Source organism: Colius striatus, chromosome 29 (genome assembly GCF_028858725.1).
Source record: "Colius striatus isolate bColStr4 chromosome 29, bColStr4.1.hap1, whole genome shotgun sequence".
NCBI classification, from domain to species: domain Eukaryota; kingdom Metazoa; phylum Chordata; class Aves; order Coliiformes; family Coliidae; genus Colius; species Colius striatus.
Genome location: NC_084787.1, coordinates 1015930 through 1030378, shown reverse-complemented (window position 1 = coordinate 1030378; position 14449 = coordinate 1015930). Strand labels below are relative to the sequence as shown.

General features: G+C 62.7%; 2 protein-coding genes across 10 annotated transcripts; one reads left to right on the top strand and one right to left on the bottom strand.

Moving 5' to 3' along the window:
* Window positions 1-351: 351 nt before the first annotated feature.
* PIAS3 (protein inhibitor of activated STAT 3) lies at window positions 352-12512 on the top strand. Of its 9 annotated transcripts, none has more exons than XR_009820653.1 (15): window positions 352-436; window positions 3357-3741; window positions 4485-4569; window positions 4793-4843; window positions 5600-5690; window positions 6847-6981; window positions 7571-7676; window positions 7972-8045; window positions 8747-8907; window positions 9301-9437; window positions 9855-10023; window positions 10244-10377; window positions 10482-10617; window positions 10984-11021; window positions 11610-11660. XR_009820653.1 is itself a non-coding variant. In XM_062016144.1 (15 exons), the coding sequence occupies exons 3-15, from the start codon at window positions 3360-3362 to the stop codon at window positions 11790-11792; spliced, it is 1749 nt and encodes a 582-aa protein (XP_061872128.1). In that variant the 5' UTR covers window positions 382-436; window positions 1606-1664; window positions 3357-3359; the 3' UTR covers window positions 11793-12512. The 9 variants fall into 9 exon arrangements, 6 of the variants coding, with proteins under 6 accessions (XP_061872127.1, XP_061872126.1, XP_061872128.1 ...); XM_062016144.1 differs by lacking the exon at window positions 10482-10617 and adding an exon at window positions 1606-1664 and having other exon boundaries at window positions 382-436; window positions 11607-12512; XM_062016145.1 differs by lacking the exons at window positions 352-436; window positions 10482-10617 and adding exons at window positions 490-507; window positions 1606-1664 and having other exon boundaries at window positions 11607-12512.
* NUDT17 (nudix hydrolase 17) lies at window positions 12219-14295 on the bottom strand. Its single transcript, XM_062016152.1, has 8 exons — window positions 14224-14295; window positions 14004-14126; window positions 13729-13912; window positions 13625-13650; window positions 13438-13530; window positions 13251-13349; window positions 13026-13162; window positions 12219-12928 (listed from the first exon to the last, which is right to left on the bottom strand). Exons 1-8 carry the CDS (start codon window positions 14293-14295, stop codon window positions 12769-12771), a joined length of 894 nt encoding a protein of 297 aa, XP_061872136.1. The 3' UTR covers window positions 12219-12768.
* Between the last annotated feature and the right edge of the window lie 154 nt (window positions 14296-14449).

Below are 14449 nucleotides of genomic sequence, written 5' to 3'. Positions count from 1 at the left end.
AGCACCGGCCCGGCACAGGACCGGCCCCGCTCAGCACCAGCCCGGCACAGGACAAGCCCCGCTCAGCACCGGCCCGGCACAGGACAAGCCCCGCTCAGCACCGGCCCGGCACAGGACCGGCCCCGCTCAGCACCGGCCCGGCACAGGACAAGCCCCGCTCAGCACCGGCCCGGCACAGGACCGGCCCCGCTCAGCACCAGCCCGGCTCAGGACCGGCCCCGCTCAGCACCGGCCCGGCACAGGACAAGCCCCGCTCAGCACCAGCGTGGCCCCGCCCACAGGGGGCGTGGCCAGGGCAGAGGGGCGGGGTCACAAGGGGCGTGGCCAACGCAACCACGCCCGCTCTGGCCACGCCCCTTCCCGGCGCGCGCCGACTGCGTCCCGGGCCCTGCGCGCGGCGCCATGTCCCAAGATGGCGGCGGCGGCGGAGCTGAAGGTGCGGCGGGGCCCGGGACAGGCTGAGGGGGGTGCGGGGCCGGGACGGGCCGTGCGGGGCTCGGACAGGAGGTGCGGGACCGGGACGGGCCGTGCGGGACCGGGACAGGAGGTGCGGGGCCGGGACAGGAGGTGCGGGGCTCGGACAGGAGGTGCGGGGCCGGGACAGGCCGTGCGGGGCTCGGACAGGCGATGTGGGGCTGGGATAGGCCGTATGGGGCCGGGACAGTGGGTGTGGGGCCGAGACAGGCCGTGTGGGGCCAGGACAGGTCTTACGGGGCCGGGACAGGGAGTGTGGGGCCAGGACAGGGGAATGTGGGGCAGGCACAGGCCATGTGGGGCCGAGACAGGGGGTGTGGGGCAGGCACAGGCCATGTGGGGCCGAGACAGGGGGTGTGGGGCAGGCACAGGCCATGTGGGGCCGAGACAGGGGGTGTGGGGCAGGCACAGGCCGTGTGGGGCCAGGACAGGTCTTACGGGGCCGGGACAGGCAGTGTGGGGCAGGAACGGGAGATGTGGGGCTCAGACAGGCGGTGTGGGGCTGAAGGCTGTGGGGAAGTGGAGGGAGACAGTGTGATGCTGAAGGGACTGAGGGGTCTGTGGGGCTGAGGTGAGACCGTGTGGGGCTGAGGGGTCTGTGGGGCTGGGGAAGAGGCAGCCTGAGGCTGAAGGGCTCCAGGAGACTGAAGGGATGGATGTGTGGGGCTGGGAGGGTGGGACACAGCTCTGGGCTGGCAGAAGGGGCTGTACCAGGCTGTGGGGCAGCTGTGGGCCGTGAGGTGTTGGAGGGGTGAGAGCCGTGGGGTGCAGGGTCAGGGTGCCCAGGGAGGGCTGGGGACAGCCATGGGGGTCCCAGCTTTGGGGGCAGAGCCCTGGGGGAGAAGGGGAAGGCAGCGAGGGGCTGGAGCCCAACCCTCAGCCTGGGGAAGCTGTTGGTGCCTCAGCAGGAGGAGGGGGCCCAGAAGCCCTGTGTGGGGAGCTTTGGAGGGGCAGAGCCCTGCAGCAACCCCAAGGACAGGCAGACCAAGCTGTGAGGCAGCTCTGGGCTGCAGAGGAGGCAGAGCCTGGAGGCACAGAGGCAGCTGTGGGGAGGGCAGGAGAGTGTGAGCCACAGCCCAGCTCAAGGGGCAGGATGGGCTTTCATCTCCCTCCACTCTCTGTTTCTTTTAGGAGTCAGAGTGTGTCACCACCTTTGCCCTGCAGACTGTGGAGTATGAAATTGCCCCCTGGTAACTCATTCCAAAGCTGGTTTATTCCCCCAGTGACTCTGGTTTCTTTCCCCCTCTCCTCTCTCCTCGTTGGCAGTTTCCCCCCCACCTCCCCATCACCACCTCACAGGCTGCACTTTGGCTCTGGAAACCTTTTCCCTGTGCTGGGATCTGTAAGATATTTGGGGCCTGGCACTGAGGAGCATCATTCCCTGCAGTCAGAGTTGCCCTGTCTGCCTGTTGTCACAGCTTCATGGTGGGATCTGCCTTTTTTTCATCCTAAAAGCAAGTGGAGCTGCTGGGAACTGAGCTCATTTCTCCTCACCAAGCCCCTCCTTGGCTTAAGACACTTGATTTCCAAACCCAATTGGTGACTCTCCTGGGAAGAGAAGAGGCTCCATCTGCTCCCCAGGCCCTGCCTGCCCTCCCACAGCTCCTGGTTGCTGTTCCTTACAGCACTGAGGTGTTTTTTTACCCCACTGCTGTGGGTTCTGGGGGTGCTGACCCAGCCAAGCCCACGTGGCACATTTGCCAGTGCTTTGGGAGCTTTTCATTGAGTCATGCTGGTTGATTTGGGGGCTGCTGAGCCACGTTACACACATCTGCTGGGCAAAGGGAGTCTGGGGGAGGGAGTGGGTGTGGGAAAGGGACTTGGATCCCTGACAGGAAGGGAAGGAGGCGTCTCAGGCCCTGGGAGAGCTGAAAGACCCCCAAGTCGACCTTTTTCCCCTCCTGAATTCTGAGTTCCTTGCTTCCCCTGGCTCCAGAGAGGATAAACCCCTCCAGAGAGGATAAACCCAACCCTTCTGCTCACCCAGTGCAGAGAAGAGGCGAATCCCACACAGCCTGTGGCGTGGGAGGGGCTTTATCCTCACACCACCCCTCGACCTGCTGCTGTGCCAGGGCCCTGTGGCAGGTTTCATCCCAGCACAGCTGCCTGTGGTGTTTTTTTCCCCACCTCTTCTCTCACTTTGTTGTTGGTTTGGGGGTGGTTTTTTCCCCCCTGCTGGGGAGCAGAACATCATCACCTCCCCCTGCTGCACCATCCTGGTCACCTCAGTGTCCTTAAACCCCTCAGGCTCGATTAAATAGTGATGAGCAAGTGGCTGATGGGTGCTTTGCATCATGAATACACCCATTTCACCAACTGTAGTGCTGATAGTGGCTGTTGAGTCCCAGGGAGGGAGGCTGAAGCTCCCTGTGTTGGGTTCCAGAGCACCAGGAAGCCCCTGACCTCGCCTCAGACCCTTTTCTCATGCACAAGACAGACCCTTCTGTGTGCTCCCTCCTGTACAATGGGCAGAGCTGTGTGTTTGCTCCCCTTTGGCTGCTGGTGCCTGCAGCCCACGGGGCTGGTTGTGCCTGGGGTGAGAGGCAGAGGTGGCTCCATGTGATGCCACCCAGGTGAAGCCTGAGGTGACTTTTCCCCCTCCTCCCCTTTCATTTCATCCTTTTGCATTAAAACCAGACCTTCAGCCTCCAGCTCTGCCCCCAGAGGGGCACAAACCCTTCAGGTTGAAAGGCAGCTTGACCCTGCACCAGCCCCATCAGCTTCTGGAGGATGAGGAAGGATTTAAAGAGGGCAAAAGGGCTCCAGCTCCCGTGAAAGTCACCCCCAGCTACTTCTGCTCCTGCCCCCGGGGGCTGCTTCCCCCTGGCAGCCTCCCTGCAGCCCGGGGATGCTGACGGGCCGTTGTTTGTGTTCCCTTGCAGCACATGATTCTGAGCTTTAGGGTGTCGGAGCTGCAGGTGCTGCTGGGCTTCGCGGGCAGGAACAAGAGCGGGAGGAAGCACGAGCTGCTGGCCAGAGCCCTGCAGCTGCTGCGCGCCGGCTGCAGCCCGGCCGTGCACATGAAGATCAAGGAGCTGTACCGCAGGCGGTTCCCCAGGAAGGCGCTGAGCCCCGCGGAGCTGCCCGTGCCGCTGCCCCCGGGCTGTCCCTGCGAGCTGGGCGCCGCCGCCCCGCCCCCGCCGCTGCCGCCGCCCCCGCGGGACGGGGAGGAGCCGCCGCGCTCCCAGCCCCTGCGCCCCGACGTCACCATGAGGAGGCTGCCCTTCTACCACGTGTACGATGAGCTCATCAAGCCCACCACCTTGGGTATGTCACCGATGAACCCTCCCTCCCTCTCCTTCCCTTCTTCTTCCTCCCTTCTCCTTACCTTCTTCCCCCTTCCTCCTCCTTTCTTCCCCCTTCTTCCTCCCTTCTTCCTCCCCCTTCCTTCTTTCTTCCCCCGTCTTCCTCCCTCTTCTTCCACCTTCTTCCCCCCTTCTTCCTCTCCTCTTCCCTCTTCCTCCCCCCTTCTTCCTCTCCTCTTCCCTCTTCCTCCCCCCTTCTTCCTCCCCCCTTCTTCCTCCCCCCTTCTTCCTCCCCCCTTCTTCCTCCCCCCTTCTTCCTCCCCCCTTCTTCCTCCCCCCTTCTTCCTCCCCCCTTCTTCCTCCCCCCTTCTTCCTCCCCCCTTCTTCCTCCCCCCTTCTTCCTCCCCCCTTCTTCCTCCCCCCTTCTTCCTCCCCCCTTCTTCCTCCCCCCTTCTTCCTCCCCCCTTCTTCCTCCCCCCTTCTTCCTCCCCCCTTCTTCCCTTCCTTCCTCTCTTCCTCTTGGGAGGCTCTTACAACTCTCAGGGCTGTGGAGAGTGGAAGCAGACAGACACTGCCTGGGAGGGTTTTTCTCCTGCCTGGGAGGATTTTTCCCTGCCTGGGAGGGTTTTTCTCCTGCCTGGGATCCCTCAGTGCCTACAGCTCACCTCCTGCAGACACCCCCATCCCCTTTGCTGCTTCTTGTCACCTGTGGGTGGCAAAACCACTTCAGCAACCACTTAACCTGTGTGAAACTCTCTCCTTCAGCCTCCACCAGCAGCCAACGCTTCGAGGAAGCTCATTTCACCTTTGCTTTAAGCCCTCAGCAGGTCCAGCAGATCCTGGCCTCCCGGTAAGCCAGGCAGCACCTCCCGGCTCTTCCCTGCTCAGGGAGGGAAAAGGGGCAGGTTTGGGCTGAGGGAGCCTGGGAGATGAGGTCAGGGGTGGCCACAATAGGGGAAAAGGCCCAAATCTTGGAGAACTGAGCCTGTTGGGAGCAACAACTCAGCCAAATGCTGTTGCAGTTCTCCCTTGAGCGCTGCCAGGAGCCTGGAGCCTCTCTTTTTCCCTTGCAGGGAGATCTTCCCAGGTGCCAAGTGTGACTACACCACCCAGGTGCAGTTAAGGTAATGGCTTTGTGTTGAATGCCTTCAGTCCAGCTCCCAGAGCTCGTGGAGGGGGGTGGGATTTCCCTCCACCTCAGCAAACTGCCCTTGGCTGGGTCAGAAGTCGCTGGTGGAGGGGCCTCAGGGGAGGTTTGGAGCCACTTTCTCAACGTGGACAGAGGCTCCTCCTAAAGCCAGGCCTGAGGGAGCTGCCTGGAGATGACACTTGAGCACAAACCTCACACACAAGGCGGGTTTTTTGGCCATTTCAAGTGTTAAATCCCACTTCTTTGACCCCACTTCTGTTCCCTTTGCTGGTTGGATCATTTCCCCTTCTTGCAAGACCTGTGTGAAGTAAGACACCAACTCCACAGCACTTGGACCTTTGGCTTTTTTTGCATCCACCCAGTTTCTTCCTCCTGAATAAAGCAAAACATCCTGGAGGCTGTGAGCAGTGAAATGCCTCCAGGAGCCCTCTGCTCCTGCAGCCCCTGCTGGGGTGGTTGTTTCAGCTCCAGACAGGAGCTGAGGAGGCTTCTTGCCTAAAATCCAACCCTTGGCAGGATCAGAACATGTGAAATCTCATCATGAGGGGTTTGAACTTGGCAGAGAGACAGAGAAATAACACAGGGATGAGGGGTTCAGGGCTCCAGTTGAGCCAGTGGAGGAAAGGAGCTGGTTCAGTCCCAGGAAGAGCCTGTTCTTGGCTCCTGGGAGCACGAGGGTTCATTGCCAGTGTCACCACTCACTCCCCAGTGTCTCCCTCCTGCCCCTTAGGTTCTGCCTCTGTGAAACCAGCTGTCCTCAAGAAGATTACTTCCCTCCTAACTTATTTGTCAAGGTCAATGGGAAACTCTGTCCCCTTCCTGTGAGTAAATCTTTATTGCTTCTTGACATCTTGCAGGCTGCAGTCAGCCCTTGGGCTGGGGCACACAGCACCAGGGACCCCCCACAAGTGGGGATCCATGACAAAAGCTGCCCTTTGGCTTGACTTGGGGTGGACTTGAGCATAGGTTTGAAGCAGAACACACAGACTTTGCACCTGCTCTGGTGCTTTGGAGCCCTGGGGTGGGGTTTTTGGGGGGGTTGGGTTTTTCCTTTGAGATGCAGCTTGGTAATAAAGCTGCAGAGGAAGAGCAGAGAGGAGTGGGACAGAGGGCACTGCCTTTAGCTGCAGGCTCCCCCTGAGGCTGAGGCCTGTGCAGTGGGCAGTGGCTTAAAACAAAGGCAAATGACCCAAAGCAGTGCTTGACCCCAGTCTCCAGCCCCTTTGGACTCACGTCCCAGGCAGGAAGGGCCTGGGAGTTGGGCACTTCCCTGCTGCAGCTGGCACTTGGTGCCTCCAAACCTGCAGAGCAGCCTCAATCCTGTGCCTCAGCCCCTCCCAAGGTGCTTTTCCCCTCAGCCCTTGCCTGCTTTGCTTGGCACAGTCGTGGTTGTTGAAGGAACTGAGTGTTTTAGTGCCCAGCAGCCAGAGCCAGGGGTCGCTTCCCGTGGGGCAGCAGGAGGGAAGCGTGTGTGAGACAGGGCTCCCCCCTCAGCTTCTGCTGGCAGCTCAGGCTTCTTGCCTTCCTTTGGGTGACTCACCAGCAGCTGAGGAGCTGTTTGCAGCTCAACCAGAAGGTTCTTTCTGTCCTGACTCTGCTCCAAACCCGCTGCATCTCCCCCGAGCTGCCCACGAGCGCTGAGGGCGATGGAGAGGAGGTGCTGGGGCTCCCCCTGAGTGACACAACTGGGCTGAGGTGGGGGGTGGGTTTCTCATCCAGCTGGAATGTGGAGAGCAAAAAGGAAAAGCATGACATGTGTCATTGTGTGGGGAGGGATGTTAAACCCTGTCCCAGGGAGCTGGGGCAGTGCCCAGCCCTGGAGGGATCCCAAAGCCGAGGGGCTGAGGGTCAGGGCTGGGCAGGGTGAGGGCAGGGCTGGGCCTGCAGCAGCTTCAGGGGCTTTCCCAACCCAACTGATGGTGTGACCCTGTGGCAGCAGCATTTCTCTCTAGCCTCTGCTCTCTCTCTCTCTGGCAGGGTTATCTCCCACCCACCAAAAACGGCGCGGAGCCGAAGCGGCCCAGTCGGCCCGTGAACATCACCCCCCTGGCTCGGCTCTCAGCCACTGTCCCCAACACCATCGTGGTCAACTGGTCCTCAGAGTTCAGCAGGGTGAGAACTGGAACCCTCCCCCCTTTCCCCACCCTGCCTCAGGTCTGAGAGGCAGAATCAAAGGCCCAACGTGCCCAGCTGGGTGAGAGGCCGAAGGCACCTTGGCTGGGCTCAGCAGCAGGAGCAGGGATTGTCCCCCTGTGCTGGGCCCTGGGGAGGCTGCAGGGCTGGGGCACAGGGGTGCTGGGGAGGGGCTGAGGGAATGGGGTGTTGAGCCTGGAGAAGAGGCTGAGGGGAGACAGCAGCACTCTCTGACACTCCCTCACGGGAGGCTGCAGGGAGCTGTGGGTCAGGCTCTGCTCACAAGTGATGGGACAAGAGGAAAGGGGCTGCAGCTGCCCCAGGGGAGGTTGAGGCTGGAGCTGAGGCAGAACTGTTTCCCTGAGAGGGGTGTCAGCCCTGTGCCAGGCTGCCCAGGGAGCTGGGGCAGTGCCCAGCCCTGCAGGGACCCCAGAGCCGTGGGGTGAGGTGCTGAGGGGTCAGTGCTGGGCTGGGCAGGGCTGGGGCTGCAGCAGCTCCAGGGGCTTTTCCAACCCAGCCAGTTCTGTGCTTCTGGGTCTGAGCAGTGTCTCCTTTTCCATCTCAACAGAACTACTCCCTGTCAGTGTACCTGGTGAAGCAGCTGACAGCAGTGACCCTGCTGCAGAAGCTGAGGGCCAAAGGCATCCGGAACCCCGACCACTCCCGAGCCCTCAGTAAGTTCCCCCTTGTCATGGTGCAGCTGGGGCTGAGCAGCCCCACACCAGCCTGGGAATGGCAGAGTGGGTCATGTCACACCTCCTGGGCTCAGGATTGCCAGGGGGAGGGGATCTTGTTCAGTGCTGCCCTCCAACACTCCAAACCCTTCACCCCTGTCCCGTGGGATATCCCGTGGGATAACCCCAAACCAGTCTCACCTGCTCTCATCATTTGGACACTCAAACTGCACCTGGATGCATTTCTGCCTGTAAAAGGTGGGTGTTGACTTTTTTCCTCCTCCTCTTCTTTCAGTCAAAGAAAAACTCACAGCTGACCCTGACAGTGAGATAGCCACCACCAGCTTACGGGTGTCCCTCATGTGTCCAGTAGGTGTCTACATTTTAGCCCCTCTTTTCACCCCCTTCTTCTCTCCCCCATTTCCCACCTTTCTCCTCTCCCCATTTCCCTCTCCCTTTCTCTTCTCCCCATTGTCTTCTTCTTTCTCTCCTCTCCCCATTTCCCTCCCTTTTCTCTCCTCTCCCCATTCTCCCCCTTTCTCTCCTCTCCCCTTTCCCTGCCCTTTTCTCCTCTCCCCATTGCTCTCTCCTTTCTCAGCTCTCCCCATTGCCCTCCCCTTTCTCTCCTCTCCCCATTGCCCTCCCCTTTCTCTCCTCTCCCCTTTCCCTCCCCTCTCCCCCAGCCCTGTGAGCAGCTCCCAGCTTTACCCCTGTGTAGGGAGCGGGACAGGAGCTGCCACTTGTCTCAGTCACCTTCAGGTTCCTCCACAGCACCACAACCACTGGCTTTTCCTGCTTAAAAACACAGGCCTGGCCTGCCCAGCCAAAGCTCAGCTGCTGCTGGCCTGGCCCTGCCCTTCCACCTTCTCACTGGGGTGGAAACGAGCTTAAAAACAAGCCAAGAAGGGGGAGAAGGATCCCTGTGGGGAAGCCTCTTCCCTCAGAGCTCCTTCGTTGCCTTTTGAGTGTCCCCACCCCAGAGCAGCCAGGGAGGGGGAGGAAGCTGGGTGGAACTGTGCTGCCTTCCCTCAGTGCCCCCAAACCTGCTGTGCTTGTTGCTCCTCCCCCAGCTGGGCAAGATGAGGCTGACGGTGCCCTGCAGAGCTGTGACCTGCACCCACCTGCAGTGCTTCGATGCTGCCCTCTACCTCCAGATGAACGAGAAGAAACCCACCTGGACCTGTCCTGTGTGTGACAAGAAGGCTCCCTATGACAGCCTCATCATTGATGGGTGAGCTGAGTTGGCTCCTGACACGCTCCTTACCCTGGGTACTGGTTTCCTTTCCAGGCTTATCCCCTGATGCCAGCGGATCACAGGCGAGTTACAGCCCCTAAAGCTGATTTTCATCCCCTAAACCACTTTGGGGCTGGTGGGGAGAGATTTCCCCTGAAGAACAAGAAGCCTTTGTCCAAAGTCTTGGCTTTGCTTGCTGAGGGAACCTGCTTACTGGGCTTTGAACAGAGCTCTCCTGTGCCCACCAAACAGCCCCTTGGCAGGGGAAGGCCGTGGGTGCAGGTTTGAGCAGGGGAGCTCTGCCCCATCTCCTGAGCACCCCTGGTGTTTCTGCTCCCTGTGCAGTCCTCTCCCTGTTCCCCCTCCCCAGCTTGTGCTCTCCCCTGGCAGGTTGTTTGTGGAAATCCTCAACTCCTGCACGGATTGTGATGAGATTCAGTTCATGGAGGATGGCTCCTGGTGCCCGATGAGGCCGAAGAAGGAGAAGCAGGAGGTGTGCCAGGCCTCTGCCTTCAGTGGGATCGAGGGTATGGCAGCTTTGGGCTCCAGTTAGTTATCTTTAGCCTTTTATTTTTGCCAAAGCAAATGAGAACCCCCCTGACCCTGCTGCCCACACTCTCCTCACACCCCCCAGGCTGCCACTGGCTCCTTGCCCACGAGGCCACGTTGCTGCTCGTGGTTAGTCGCTGCCCACCTCTCCTGGAGCTGCTCTGCAGCAGGGCACCCCCAGCCTGGGCTGGTGCTGGGCTTGTTCCTCCCCAGCTGCAGGACTCTGTGCCCCTCAGCAGGTTCCTCTGTGCCCAGCTCTCACTGCCTGGCAGCTCAGCCTCTGGTGCATCACCCACTGCCCCCAGCGTGGTGTCAGCAGTGCTGAGGGGTCTCTGTGTCCCAGCTGCTTGTAGCGAGGCCATGGTGTGTCTCTCACCTCCCCTTTTCCTCTGCAGCCAGTTCCCTGCACACAGGGAGCTCTGAGGGCAAGAACTCCACAGAGGGCAAGAAAAAAGTGGAGGTGATTGACCTGACCCTGGAGAGTTCGTCAGACGAGGAGGAGCCGCCGGCCAAGCAGCCCTGCCCCCTCCCCAGCACGGCCCCTGCAGCGGCTGGCCACAAGGGGTAAGGCAGAGCCAGGCCCCTGCTTCCCCCCCAGCTCTTGGGGGGCTTTGGCTGGGCTCCCACGTCCCCCCCCAGCTCTTGGGGGGGCTCTGGCTTGGTTGAGTGTGCTGCTCTCAGAGGGAGCTGGCAGGGCTGGGGCTGCCACCCATCAGGGATGGTTGGGCTGTCAGAACTCCCTTCTCCCTGGGCCACAGCTCACCAGGTGCCTCTCCTCCTGCAGGGTGTTAAACATCAGCCAGCAGCCCTCATCTGTGCTCCGGAGCCCTCCCGTGGCAGCCCTGGGCAGCGACTATCTGGCCAACCTCCCGGTCCCCGACTTCCGTCCTTCCTACCAGGTGCCCTCTGAGCTCCAAGGTAACCACCAAGACCTCTGGCAGCAGCCACCCAGCCTGCCCAGTCCCACCAGTTTATCAGACTGAGAGCAGCCAGGAGGTGGTTTCTCTTTCCTGGCCTGGCAGCTCCTGCAGAGCAGAGCAAGTTGGTTTGTTTTTGAGTGAGAGAATTCACTGGCCCAACCCAGAAGAGGGAAGAAGGAGACTAAAGCACCTCCCTGCTGGGCCACAGCTCCAGAGAGCTTTCTCTGGGGGCTTGCAGGTGAGATCTTGACCGACAGAGTAACTTCAAATGTGGTTTGTTAACCATCACAGGTAGGAAGGAGCCAGGTTTGGGCTGGTTGTTGCCTCCCAGGGCTGCAGAGGGAGGAGGTCTGACTTCCCTGCCTGGGCTCTCACGCCTGGCTGGCAGGTTGCCGTGCAGGATGTGTCCTGAGGAGGCAGGAGAGAGCCCAGTGTGTGGCTGAGGAGCAAACTCAGGCCCCTCCTGCTGGGAGGGGAGGAATAAACCACTCCCAGGAGCCCCCTGCTCTGAGATCCCTCAGCTTGCAAAGCCCAGGCTCCTTCTCCTGGCAGGGAGTTCTTTACCTCCAAGAGATTTATTTCCCCCTCTTTCATTGTTTTCTAGGCCTGGATTTGTTTTCTTTCCTTCAAAGTGAAAATCAGGTAAGTTCAGGCTGTTGCTGTTGGTTTGTTTCAGTTTTCTGGCCAAACTGCAAGTCTGTGTGTGCTCCCAAGGGCTGGGACAAGAGGAATCAGGGGATAAGTTGCCCCAGGGGAGGTTGAGGCTGGAGCTGAGGCAGAACTGTTGCCTTGAGAGGGGTGTGAGCCCTGTGCCAGGCTGCCCAGGGAGCTGGGGCAGTGCCCAGCCCTGCAGGGACCCCAGAGCCATGGGGCTGAGGTGCTGAGGGGTCAGTGCTGGGCTGGGCAGGGTGAGGCCAGGGCTGGGGCTGCAGTTGCTGAGCTCTTTGTCCTGTCCCTGCTCTGGGGGGGTTGTGGGGCCCTTCCTGGGGGTCACTCCAGGCTCCATCTCCCTCCTCTCTGCTGGGCTCCATCTCTTGCTGCTGCCACATCCCTGGCACCGCTCCCCCTGGCAGCAGCAGGGCTCGGAGGGGGCCGAGGGCTGGGGCTGGTGAAGCGGGACATTGCCCCGGGGGGCTCAGAGCCCCCCACTCCCAGGAGCTGCTGGGGGGCTGCTTTGAGGCTCCCCTGAGCTCATGGCTGGCTTCATTTCCCTCCCCTTTGCCTCAGCAGCATTACAGCCCCTCTGTGATCACCTCCCTGGACGAGCAGGATCCGCTGGGCCACTTCTTCCAGTACCGGGGGGCGTCGAGTCGCTTCCTGCCCGCGGCGGCTGCCCCCGGCCGCGCCAGCACCAGCAGCGGCGGCGCCACGGCCCTGCCGGCCTGCAGGACAGACATCATCTCCCTGGACTGAGCCCAGCTCCACCACAGCCCTTCTCCCTCCACAGGCTGGGGAGATGGTGGCTCAGTTTCCCTCTTGGGGCTCAAAGCTGTGGGGGGGACGGGGGGTCTCTCCTCACTGGGGCTGTCCCTGGTGAGGGGGGACGTGGCTCACGGCACCTGAGCTGCAGGTGCCTGTTTCTGAGGGCCAAGCAAACCCTCCCCAGTGGGTTGTGGGGCCACCTCCCCCCTCCCCACGCAGTGCAGCAGCCCAGGGCCGTGGGGCTGGCTGGGAGGAGGAGGAAGGGGAGGAGGATCCTCCTGCCCCACCTCGTATTTACATCCTTGTTTTTGATATAACCCCCCCCAGATCCGTTGTTTCTCCCCCTCCCTCCTGCTGAGCACCCCCGGGGCAGCCCCTGTGCAGAGCAGAGACAGATGATTTCTATTTTTCAGCCACAGCTTTTGTACACAGGGAGGCTCCAAAGCCTCGGCCCCTCCCCAGGCTCAGCCCGCGGAACCTTGCACAAGTAACTTATCTATTTAAGTGAGGACCCCCAGGCTCTGGCCCAGAGGCACCACCTGGAGCACTTGGGCTTCTTTCAGCACCTTTTTGGGGCTGTTTTGTCCCTGGCATTGCCAGCCAGGGTGCTGCTGGCTCAGGAGGGGGCAGCAGTGCCCGGGATTCTGCCTTCAGGCCGGTGTTTGTAACCACAGGGAAACGTCTCCATGCAATAAAGGTGGGAAGTGCTGAGGATCTGCCTGTTCCTGCCAGAGGGGGCAGCCAGGGCCCGTGTGCAGGAGCCAGAGCTGCCTCACCCCTTGCGGCCATTCAGAGCTCACCCTAAGCCAAACCCCCCCAGCTGGTGCCTGGTGCCAGCGCCCCGGTGCCAGTGCTGCCGCCCCACCGGCCCCTCGCCCGTCCCCACGCCAACACCGGCTCTGGGCAGTCGCTTTATTCCCTTCCTGGCGCTGTGGGGCACGGGCTGGGGCTGGCCTGGGGGCTGAGCTCAGCCCTGCTCCCCCTGCCCCTGCAGCCAGAGCCTAAGAGCAAATTTGGTGCCGGTGCTGACGCGCTCGACGTCGTGGCCGTGCGCCGGGGCCGGGGCCAGGAAGGCGGCGCTGGGCAGCCGCGTGGTGCTGGGGCAGCCGCTGCGCAGCTCCGTGACGCTGAGAGAGGGGTGAGTGATGGGGGGGGCCGCTGGGGGCTCTGCACCCCGGTTCTGGCAGCCCCACGTCCCCCCTCGTCCCCCAGGCCCGGCCTCACCTGACACGGGGCGGCAGCGCGCTGGGGACGCTGCCCAAGGCCTCGGCTCCGTCCTCTGTGGCCGCGATGGCCTCCAGGAGAGGAGGCTCCAGCCAGGCCCAGGCGCTCACCTCGCTCTGGCTGGGACACATCCTGGCCTGGGGAGGAAGAGGAGGATGAGGGGAAGGCCCTGTGAGCCCAGGGGCGAGGCCAGGCCGCTGCTCAGCCCGTGCCGTCGCCGCTGACCTCCAGCCGCTGGTGGGACTCGGCGCAGAGCAGCAGCAGGTAGGCGACGATGTGGTGGCGTCGCGGCAGCCCCCGGCTCAGCAGGGGCGGGTAGATGGACTGCGGGGACACACGTGGTTGGGAGGGTGCTGTCCCCGCCCAGGGGTGCTCAGCACCTTCAGGGAGGGCTGGCCAGGCAGGCTGTTACCTCCCACAGGCCGAGCATCCTCCAGGAGAAGGTCCCTGCGTCCAGGCGCAGCCCCGTCTCCTCCTGCAGCTCCCGCAGCCCCACGGCCAGCAGCTGAGGCCCAGGAGGAGGAGGGTGGGTGGGTGGGTGGGGGTCAGGGTGCGCTGGCACCCCCCCAAAGCCCCCTGTCCCCACGTTGTCCCCTCACCTCTTCATCCGGCTCCACGTGCCCACCTGCAGGGGAGGGCCAGCGGGTGAGGGGCACCCCGAGATGCCCAGCACCCCGTTTTTCACACCCCACGCTGGACTCACCGGGTGGAACCCAGACGTTGGGGAAGATGCTGAGGGTGCTGGCGCGGCGGGTGAGCAGGATGCGGCCGGTGCTGGACTGCAGCAGCACGGCCACCCCCGCGGCCACCCCCTGGCCCCGCAGCTCGCGGGGCAGAGCCAGGTCTGGCCGCTCCTCCAGGCGCTTGGCGGGGCAGAACGAGGGTCGCTGCGGGTGAAGGGGACGTGGCGGGGAGGGGGCACGTGGTGGCTTTTGGGGTGTGGGGGGAGGGTGCAGCAGTGCGTGAGCCCTCACCCACCTTGAGGAGGGCGCGGGTAGACCCGGGGAAAGGCTCATCCGAGAGGAGGAAACGGCCGCGGTCCAGCCCGCAGCTCACCACGGCGACATCCGCGCCCGCGGGGCAGAACGCGCCGGTGACGCTCTGCGGGGAGGGGCCGGGGAGGGAGGCGGCGGCGGCTGCGGGGTCACGGCCTCGGCCACACACAGACACCCCCCAACCCCCAGCAGCCCCCCGTTACCTGCCCGAACCGCGCGGGTCCCGCCGCGCCCCCGCACCGCACGTGCACGAGCACGCGCTGCACTCCCGCCATCGGCGCGCGCTCGGTGGGCGGGGCCTACGGGAGGGGGGCGGGGCCTAAGGGAGGGGGGCGGAGCTTCCGATGGGGGGGCTCAGGGCGCCCCCTGGCGGCTCCCGCCGGCACCAGCCGCCGCCCCCCCGGTCGTTATTGGGCTTTCATCGGGTTT